Here is an 11,515-nt window from a genome sequence, read left to right on the forward strand (position 1 = left end):
GAAAGTGTAGAACACCTTTGACTCTGACTGAGGTGGGAGATAGACAAGAAATGTGTTCAACTTTTGTGGATGAAACTGTTATAAAAATCAATTTGATAAAGGAAAAATTGAAAGCTGCACAAGACATGCAATAGAAGTATTACAATCAGAAGCACAGATTTGTAGAATTTCAAGTTGGTGACTTTGTGCATGTCAAAGTCAGTCCGATGAAAGGCGTCAGCAGATTTGGAAGAGTGAGCAAACTCAGTCCAAGATATATCGGACCTTTTGAGATCATCGAAAGGATTAAAAATTCTGCTTATAGGTTATTATTGTCTGATCAGATGTCTAATATACATAATGTGTTTCACCTATCCTCTTTGAGAAAGTGGATATCTAATTCTGGAAAGAAACTTTCTGCTGATGATGTGGAGATTCAGGAAAATCTACAGTACAAGAAAGAGCCTAAAAATATTTTGGCTTATGATGTACGGAAGTTAAGAAGTAAACAGATTCCGATGGTTAAGATTCAGTGGAAACATAGAACAGCAAAAGAAGCTACTTGGGAGGAGTCAGATATGAGACAGTTGTATCCGAGCTTGTTCTGACTCAGTTTTGCTTTTCAAATGTCGAGGACGACATTGTTCTGAAGGTGGGGAGATTGTGAAAGCCATTTTTTTCTTCCAAGATCGTCGGGATGAAGTGGGATCGTCCGAGATGATCAGTTCAAAATCTATGGACAGAGAGGTTCGTCCCAGGACTAAGTCAAGTTCGTCCGAATGAAATTTCTCTAGAGAGCAACTCGTCCTGAGACGATAATAATTTCGTCTGAACGAATTTTATCCACAGGAGAAATCGTCCCGGAACGAATAGGAATCGTCCCGTACGATCCACCTTTATATATCCAAACATTCATTTGAAGAGAGAGAAAAAATTATATGAGGAGAGAGAAAATAAAGGAAAAAGGAAGAAAAGTGGATTTTGGGCGAGTTCAGTCCGTATTTGTCCATCGTCGTAGTTAGAAAAGTTGACCGACTCGAGGTAAGGCACATTCCGCCTTTCTCAATTTTCAGAAATGTGGATTTTGACGACTTTTCTGTTTCGAATGTTGTTTCCGTTAGTGAATATCTGGTTTCATTTTGTGCTGATAAATGTTTTACCGCGTAACTTTTGGTATGTTTCTGAGATGATGTTTTTGCACGTTTTGAGTATTTTCTGGAATATTTTCACTGGGTATTTTGAATTCTGTGGAGTTTTTATCGAATAGCGAATTATCTTAAAGTTAAAAATATTTGCTTCAATATAATAAAAGTCTTGAAATGATATTTTCTGCTATCTATGGTAATTTGGTAAATTTCTGAAATTATGAATTATATGGAATTTCCGTATACTATCGGTATGCCACTGACGATTTTTCTGACAAAATCTGATTTCTGAATTTGATGATTTGAAGTGTTTGTATGCTATCAAGGGAGTTATAAGGGGCCAAAATTTTTTGAGATTCTGTCAAGGTTCGGGAATCTGAAATTTGAAAATAAGTTCTGATCTGATAATTCTTTATCTCTGATATGTTCTGGTGCTGTAAAGCACAAGGGAGGCATAAGGAGCCAGAATCCATTGAGATTCTATCAGTGTCAGGGAAGGGTGGCATAAGGGGCCAAAATCCTTTGAGATTCTGTTAGTGTCAGGGAAGGGAGGCATAAGAGGCCAGAATTCATTGAGATTCTGTCAGGGTCCGGGAATCTGATCTGATATGTGATATGTGATCTCATCTGTTTTGATAATGTGCTTTATGATTTGTACGATTCTGTCTGTTCTGTGATTTGAAGATAATTCTGATTTGAAATCTGATTTGACTATTCTGTTATATGAAATGAATTCTTCTGTTAAACAAGTATCTGTATCCTGTCTGATTATACGATTTTCTGTACGATTATTTGAATTCTGCACGGCTACTTTTCTGATGTATTTTGGATGTGAGTTTCTGGAGATTTTGATTTGCTGGTGTAGTCTTGCTGAGCTGTTAGCTCATTCTTGTTATCTACGTGATTTTCAGGTTCTAGGAAAGGGAAGGAGGTCTTGGACTAGCCGTTCTGTGTTTGATTTGAGATTAGGTATTTTGTACTTTTGATTTTTGTACAATCATGGCTTTTCTGTTCTATTCTATTCTTTATGTCTATAGCCATGCACTGTATTGTACATGATTATTTTGATGAAAGAAAGAAGAAAATTTCAGATGAATTTCTATATATTTGAATGTTTATAGTAGCTCTGTATTTTCTGTGTGTCTATTTATTGGAAGAAAGTCTGAAAGCAAATTCCAAAGCTAGATCCTAGATTATTCCATCGCGACCTGACGCGAAGGTATTCGTTCCGGTCTGGTTGGGTCGTGACACTCATCTAGTGATTGCAAATGTGAATTTGTGTCAATCTAGCATTTTTGAAAAAAAAAATGATACTAAGCTTGCTAAACGTATTATTTGTACCCAAATATTAATTGTATTCTAATCTCTCTCTCTCTCTCTCTCTCTCTCTCTCTCACACACACACACACACACACACACACACACACAGACACACACACACACACACACACATACATACAAAGAGAGAAATATATAATATAGCAAGTGACAGTTAATTGACTGAGTGTCAATCTATAGTCTGCCATTCATATGCAAAATAGAAGTAGTTCTTCACTACAAAATATATTAATAACTATTTCATAAAGAAAAATATTACAATCAAGAGGCCTGTAGACAATTAGTTCTATTATGATCCCAAACCACAAATACGATCTGATGATGAACTGCTCTCATAAATAATATTCTTGTAGCATTTTGTTTATGGTCTCCCAGGGTGTCTTATGTGGTTGGGTGTTGTTAGAGGAACATGTAACATCCCAAACTCTTAACTATCAAGATATTATTCACCTTGGTCTAAGGGCCTCGCGATTTTGTCATGTTGGTACAACTTCTAAGGATATCACCCTTCTTAGGATTTCTCCAGGATAAGCATGCTTAAGTGCAATTTTCTTAATGAAATTCTAACCCTTATACCGAAAGATGTATCGATGTTTCTAAGTTTAACTTATTTTACTTAAGGGGTTTCATAATCTCCCCCACTTAAGTAATTAACATCCTTATCAGTATCTTTATATCTGAATCATCCACCATGCATATATAATTCTAGAGGTGACCCCTATAAGTTCAAGTGGTGATTCTCGCCACATAACATTTTATCTTTTATAGGATTCAACATGTAATTCCCATGTCATAACACTTTATCTTGTATGGAATTTAGTTGCCATCTTTTGACTGGTGTATTACTATGATATCATTTGTAATAGTTCAAACTCTTAACTATTGGGATATTGTCTGCTTTGGCTTAAGGGTCTCACGATTTTATCCTGTTAGTGTAACTTTTTGGGGTATCACCTATCATAAGATTTCTATGGGATGATCACACTTAATTACATAGTTTCTTAAATGAAATTCCAACCATTACTCTAAAAGATGTATCTTTTTTTAAGAGTTTAGCTTGCTTTTACTTAAGGAATTTCACAATCTCCCTCACTTAAGTAACTACCATCTTTGTCATTATCTTTATTCTAGAATTATCCACCAAATATATAATATTCTAGAGCTGTCCCCTACAAGATTAAGTGGTGACTCCCATCATATAACACTTTGTCCCCTACAGGTTTCATGAGGTGGATCCCATGACATAGAACTTTATCTTGTATGACACTTAGTTTCCATCTTTCAGCTACTTTATTTCTTTAATACCATTTATAATAGCCTAAACTTTTAACTATGGAGATATTATCTCCTTTAGACTAAGGGCCTCACGATTTTATCCAATTGGTGTAACTTCCTAAGAGGTCACCCATCTCTAGATTTCTTCAGGATGAGCAAACTTAACTATGGAGTTTCTTAATAAAATTATAATCAATATATCAAAGAAATGTCTCAATATTTAAGAGCTTCACTTATTTTATTTAAGAGGTTTCATAAAACATACCTCTATTAGGTTTATGACTACGCTAAAACTCATGATCAGGTATACTATGAAACCCAGCTTAATATGTGTGTTTGAAGTTAACTTTGGTGTAATACTATGAAATATAAGGTAAATGACTTTGTCTCATTAAAGCAACATAGCTAACAACATGTATGCATGGAAGGTGCTAAATTAAGGGCCCTCTACAACTGCAGATACAGTTAGACTCATCCACTATGCCCACCTAATATGACCTTCCAGACATGTTATACACCTAAAACTCTCTAAAGTTTATTCTTGTAGGCTCAGGAATTCTCCTTGCTTCCAGCTCAATTCTGCTCAATGATTCTTTAACTCACTGTGCGAAGGGACTATTTCCCTCCAACTGCTTCATTTGTAATCTTCCTATCTGATGCATGAACATACTTATTATGATATAGTAGATTGCATAATCAAAACTTGAATAGGCAATCCATGAGCTCATTTAAGGCACCATGAAATGATTCACATGCATTTTTAGTCATGACTCCATACATATGCCTATTGTCACGTGTAAGTGTCCAACATGCCACATCATAATCTACTAGCCATTGATGTACTTATTATTATATATTTTTTAAATCAACTAAACTTCTATTGAATGCACCGAGATCATCAATGGAACCTACTTTGTATATTTTTTAACATAAAAAATTAAAATATATAATGCTCATATTGTGCATTTCTTTCTTAAAGTTCTACCTTAGATGCTAGATATAGTGATGATCAACCATATTTGGGAAAATATCTAGACACCCATGATCTATTCCTAAATGTCTGTCTATAATAATGCAAAGATCAAGTGTCGTTCTAACTAGTGTTATGCAACCAACTAAGAAATTATAACCAAAACTTGTTACATTTTGACTCAATAATGGCAAAATCCAAGGGGAATAGACCATTATTCGCATACATCCTAATTGTGGTAAGCAAGGTACTTCTATATTTACCAAGTAGAAAGGTTCCATTAAGGCTCAGAACTGGCTAAAAATACCTTCAGTCTACAATTAAGGGCTCAAAAGCCCAAAAAAATTTCTTAAATCTATATATGCTGCTAGAATGTATCATGTACACTATTCATGACATAACTAAGGCAAAAATTTTCATGAATAAGTTCATTGTTCTATATGAATCCTCTGAACTATCAAATATAACTTTAATGGCCTTTCTCCTAGTATCTCATGCCTTGATGTATGACACATTAATATTGAATTTAGCTTCAATATGACCAATTATCTCCCAGGGCATTAAGTTCATTTATTTTCTAATTGCTGGTATAATGAAGGAGTTGATAAATATAGAAGTGCATTGTCTATGACCAATGAATAGAATTGGAGTTGTGTACGTGGAATCATTTCTCATTTTGAAAATATTTCACAGCCTTTATAGACACTTGCATGAACAGACATGCAAATGCCATAAACAATGTCTATAAGCAGCCTGATGATGTACACATGCTACCATCAACTTATGCTTATTTGATGATAACAATATAAATTTCACATTGTTCAATATTGACTAACCACATAATACAAACTTTAGGTCTATCTTACCTACTAAGCTCATCCCTCCAACTAACTCTTGTGGAATAAATAATTCTTCTCTTACATTATTACTCCTACTAGCATCGCCAAAGTTAATCTTATCATCCCACTTTTAAGTAGTGCAATAAATGCTAGTAAATTCATTAATACAAACCATCCATTCTTCTACATTTATATAGCTTACAGAGTTTTCTCTAATAAGCTTCTACATGTCACTATGATATACTATATTAGGCTCACCTAAATCTGATGAAGAGACATCTACATTATCATCAGACTCATCACTAGAACCATTACTCATTATCTCATAGCTTTTAGTAACTACTGGCATAGGACCCCGTACACCTTCCTCATCATTCATGTTATGATGAGATGACTGTGTTGAGGGTGCTACCATGTTTAGATCAACTTTATATCTCATGTACCTATTACACAGATAATAACTCATCATCATAATTATGACATAGAATTGAATGATTGGAAATTAAGTTATTGATACACTTATTGTATATCTTGAGTGACATCTCTCATATGAGTATGATTGGTTGGGCATCCTTTAGGCCTATGATCTAAGTTACATGAATCCATTATATGGATGTTTAGGTTTTCAATATTACTCATTTCAATATCCATCGTCTCAACTTCAACTTACAAAATAAACATTTCTCTAGAAGCATGATCCAAGATAACTTCAAACATATCATCATCATCAACATTGGTTGTAACAAAATAATTTCTAACGAGCATACGACATACAAATTGAATGTGTTTATTGACATATCATATTTAAGCGCTCTAAGGACTCCTAGTTTAAGCTATTCTAGATTAGTATTAATTGGGACTTATAATGGATAGGTTTGACCTCCAGTATATGTAGGTGAGAACTGACTGTTCACATGTAGCAGCCCATTATGCACGAGCAATAAGTAGATGCTTGACATAAATTAGTATATGTGATGCCAAGCATCTACTCATTGCTCTTAGTATATGACTGACACCATTATATAATATATTTATATGTCATACACAAAACTTCATACTACTGGTTGAAAAAAAAAAGGAAAAGTAAAGAGATATGGATACATCAAATAACCCTCATATGCTAGTGGTTGAAAAAGAAGCAAAAACACACCCAAATCATTAATCATTTTCCCTTGCAATTAGTTCAATCTAGATAACTTTTTATCTTAAAAGATATATTTTTTAATCACACACACACACACACACACACACACTATATATATATATATATAAATATTAATAAATTTAATCAAATATTTAAAGATAATAAAAAATACTAAATAGATGGAGAGTGATAATCTTGTTCCAAAAGAAAGAATATATATATGATACAATGAAATTTCTAATGGATTTGCAACATCTAATTTTTAAAATAATTTGATTCTAAGATAAATGATAATAATTTTTTTGTAGTTTACATTGGAGCATGTAACATACAAATTGCTTCTAATAAATAAATAAATAAACAAAATATGAATAAACCTAGGATTCCTCAATCATAAAATTATTTTTTGGTTTAATAAAAATTATTATTCTATTATGCAAATTTAATATCTATCAAATAATATTCAAAATATTGTTGACCTCGCTTTTTGTTGGGTTTATTTGAATTCCGAACTCCATTCCTCAAAACTTTTAAACTCATGCCCCTTAATGCCTTTGATGAATCCAAAGCAAGGGTGGATCACTTGGATCATATTGACTTGGTCAACTTAGTCAAAGTGATCAAATTTATTAGAACTTTCTAAAATACTCAAAAAGGTAAAGTCCATCAAACATATTAAATTACATGCATTCAATCCAAATGGCTTCTAGGGACTCCCTATAGTTTATCTAGTTATCTTGACCAAGTTTGAGTAGTCAAAGTGGCCAAACTATTTAAAATTTTCTAAAATATCCATAATATCAAATTTGATCAAATGCTTCAAATATCATGTCTCAAATGCATGCCAACCCTTTGAGCTGATCTAAACTCACTATGGAATCTTCCTAAAGTTATTAATTCAGTAGATAATCCTTAACAATCAAAACAAAAATTCTTTTAAAATATATTCCATGGAAGAAGATGAAATATGGCCATCCTTTTCATTTGTATAGCTCAAATTTGGTTGAATGGATCGTCCAATTCGACCAATCCATGTCGTAGGATGCTAAGTTTCTCATCCGACTAGATCACGACCTTCCATCAAAACCATGCAGAACAGATGGCCGTGATCATTGCTGATGTGGATAAGTTATCAATCATGTGGTGTCTGTTGACCTGTTTTTTCCCCAGACCTAGGTCAAAGAGTTGACCGGGTCAAATTGGACCAGGCTAGATCCTAGGACCCTTCCCAATGGGTTCAGGGAGCCAAGCCAAGTCTGCTGAGCCCACGCCCAGGCCCTGGGTCAACCTGGTTGACCAGGTCAACCAGGGTTAACCCAAATTGACCCAAGAGCCTTCTTTTTTATTTTAAATTCAATTTAAGCTCCCTTGCACTCAATTCAAACTTCCTTTGGACTCAGTGGCTCAAACCTAATCTAATAGGCCTATACCCATACCAAGGGTCAACCTGGTTGAATCCCAATTGGCCTTAATGGGTCTAATTTCATTTCAAACCCAAATCAAACCCTATCCTTAGACTCAACTCACCCCTTTGACCCATTTGACTAGGTTGACCAGGTCAACCATTGACTTAGTTAACCCAAGTATTAAATAAGTCAAATTAACATATTTAAATCAAATCAAGAGCCATTAAATGCATTTAAAAGCCCTCTTAAAGATCTCAAATTCAAACCATGGCTAATCTCTCTTATTTCCCTTCTATTTGAATCCCTATTCAATCCTAGCCATTGGTATTAGGTCTAGGGCTTTAAATACATGATTTAGGTTTCTTTGGAAGGAGCTTTTTTGCAATTTCTCTAGCCCCAAGCCTCCTAGACCCAAGAACTTTCTTTTGGAAGCTCTCTGGTCCTTCTCACATCTTCCCCAACTCAAAGCCGACAGAAATACCTAGCTGGCCGCAAGATCTCCGGTGAGCCGAGGACAAGAAGCTTACAAAGCCATTTGCGATCGATCAATGCATTGGGAGCTCGAGGTTTCTTCTCCAAACTTATTTGTGGATAGTCTACAAATTCAGAGAACTCAAGATCTACTGAATCCACCATGTGGATTAAGGTATATCTCAAACCCTAGTTCACAACACTTAGATTTAAATAACTTCATGTACGACGCATTTTAGAACGCAATTTTTTTCCCCATGAATGCTCTTTATATATAAAGCCTCCATTTAAAATTTTGTTTAAATTCATCCAGCCGATCGAGAGAAAATTTAGAATTATCATTTAGGGTTTTGGTGCTATATAGGCTCGATTCGTCTGTGTTTCGGACCGTTGATCTCGTAATCAACGGTATGAATTGGGCCGTTCAGTGAGCCCGTATGACTGTGCGACTTCGTCCGCTGTAGCGATCACCGTCTGATTCAATCAGAGTCGACCGTTTGATACAACGAAGGATCAGATGATCCACGCGCTTGCTGACTGTGTTAATTCGAAAGCGTGTGGGTCTCGCCGCTGATGTAATCATCGGGCAATGATTGGCGGCGGTGTCAATCATTGCCCATGATTGGCGTGCCTCCACCATGGACCGCAGGCTTAATACCGCGCTGCCAAGTGTCATCCCGTGAATTTTCTTTATTTTTTATTTTAAATAGTTGTAAAGCTATTTTAACTTATATAAATCATAGAAAATTCTTTTTTAATCCTAAAAATATGTATAATATATCAAATTGATCATATTTATATTTCCTTTAATTTGAAAATTATTCTATTTAAAAATAATATTTAATTATTTAATTATTTAAAAAATAATAAAAAATATAATTATTTTAATTATTTATTAATTTCAAATATTTATAATTAATTCATTTTAAATCAGATTTTAGCGTGCGGTACCTCATGCTTTAAAAAAAATGAGTATTTTCACTTAAAAATATTTTTAGAAACTAAAACTTATTTTGCTATCAATTATTTTGTATTATTTAATATATTAATTATTTAATTATTATTTAAATAATTAAAATAATAATTGTTTTTTAAACTAAAAATTATTTTTTAAACCTTTTCAAAATCTCGTTCGGGTGACTAGTGGATCTCTTCTATATACTTATTTACTATTAATTGATTTATTTTTAATTACATTATTTTTCATAATTTATATATTTATAAGTATTTTAAACTATTTTAAAATTACATATATTTTAAATCCCTAATTCTTGGAGATACACTAATTGAAATTTTAAACATATGTTACGTGCATAAATAGAAATCACGGGGAGTTGATTAGTGAGTGATTGAGTCATAATCATATTGCTAAGCATACTTAAATTTTTTTATCGTACTTTACATGTGTAAGATGCACGAGCACCTATCTTAGGCTCTCCTAGATCTAAGAACATGGATTGCTTATATTTTGTTGTATTATCCCTGCATCATTACCTCAAGGGTTCGTCAAAAACTTTATTTTAAATCCCTATAACGTAGTGACACCATAAGGATAAAAATTAAGGACCCATCTAGCGAACTTACAAAATTTTTAGGAGTTAGGATAGATCACTGATTAGCATGAAAACCTCAACATTTAAACCTAATGATATCTTAAAACTTCCAAAAAATTTTAGGAATTTTTAGGACTCTTTAGACCCCTTAATTAGTAAACCCTAATTAACCCAATAATTAGGACCTCATAACTTCAAAAAAATTAATAAATCCATTTCAACTTAGAAAAATACCCATAATATACAAAACTCTCTAGAATTCAGTTCCCAAACTTAAATAATTAGGGGCCCTTGACTAGACTTTAATTTAAGTTTTATTTTAATTTTAAATAAAAATTACTATCTTACCCCTAATAAATAATTTAAAATCCCAAATTTTTTCAAAATACTTGGGAACACCTTCTTAATTCATTCCTGACATTTGGGGGTGATTCCAATCAGTTTGGAGCTGATATGGATCAAAATTGCCAAAAGAGCCCTTTAACTAAATAATTTAAATAATTCCAATAAATACCAAACTTCGAAAATTCATAACTAATTATAGAAAACTCCAAATTGAGCAAACTAAAAAGCATTTAACTCATATTAATGCCTTGTATTTATTAAAAATATTATAATTCTAGATCTTAAATTTAATGTTAACTTTTCTATCAACCGTAGCATATAATCTAGGGTCGGAAACTTCTAAAAATCATAATATTGTCTAGAAAACTCTGAATCTAGCAAACTATTTTCTTAATTACTCATCTTAAAGTCTAATATAGAATTAAAATGTTAGAAATATCAAACTCAGTCTATTTCCCATCATGACCTTTTGGACCCCCTTATAGCTTAGTGTATAGGTGGATCCCGAACCTCCTAAAATTCACTAATACAATTTAAACTTCAATTATTCCTACCCTGAGCATTAAAATGAATCAACTAACTCAATTAACTAAAATGGATCCTAATTCACTAATATTTAAATTTTAAATAAAGTTTCCTTTTTAGACCTCCAACAAACCTAAAATTTAGACAACTTTAACTAACTACCCAGCTTAAGATCTATCCTAGCCATACAAGACTTTACACACACATAGAATTATTTGCTAGGGCACCACTTCTAGACTTAAGCTAGGCCGGTATTTTCTCTTCTTCTGTGTTCCAGACTTTCCAAGATTTTACTGCATGTTGTGTATGACATTGTTGATGTGTTTGTTCACTTTAATTAAACTATAGGAATTGATGTGATTATGCGTTAGATATACCCCTAGATTAGGATCAATATTTTTATATTAATGATGTTTTTGGCAGCTGGCCATACTCATGCAGGGCTAAATAAAAGGGGGACAATTATCATGATTTAAAATTACTAATAATGTCTTGTACAAGCGGTTCAGAATTTACTCATCCCCC

At 33.2% G+C, this 11,515-nt stretch overlaps 1 protein-coding gene across 1 annotated transcript; it reads left to right on the plus strand.

Moving 5' to 3' along the window:
• The first annotated feature begins 206 nt into the window (after positions 1-206).
• On the plus strand, positions 207-587 carry LOC114581244. The gene has a single exon (XM_028701027.1). It carries the CDS (start codon positions 207-209, stop codon positions 585-587), a length of 381 nt encoding a protein of 126 aa, XP_028556860.1.
• The last annotated feature ends 10,928 nt before the right edge of the window (positions 588-11,515 follow it).

Source organism: Dendrobium catenatum, unplaced genomic scaffold, assembly GCF_001605985.2.
Source record: "Dendrobium catenatum unplaced genomic scaffold, ASM160598v2 fragScaff_scaffold_1617, whole genome shotgun sequence".
NCBI lineage: Eukaryota > Viridiplantae > Streptophyta > Magnoliopsida > Asparagales > Orchidaceae > Dendrobium > Dendrobium catenatum.

Bases quoted from the DNA above. Each gene is read 5' to 3' on its own strand.
- LOC114581244 (XM_028701027.1), top strand. From the start codon at position 207: ATGAAAGGCGTCAGCAGATTTGGAAGAGTGAGCAAACTCAGTCCAAGA.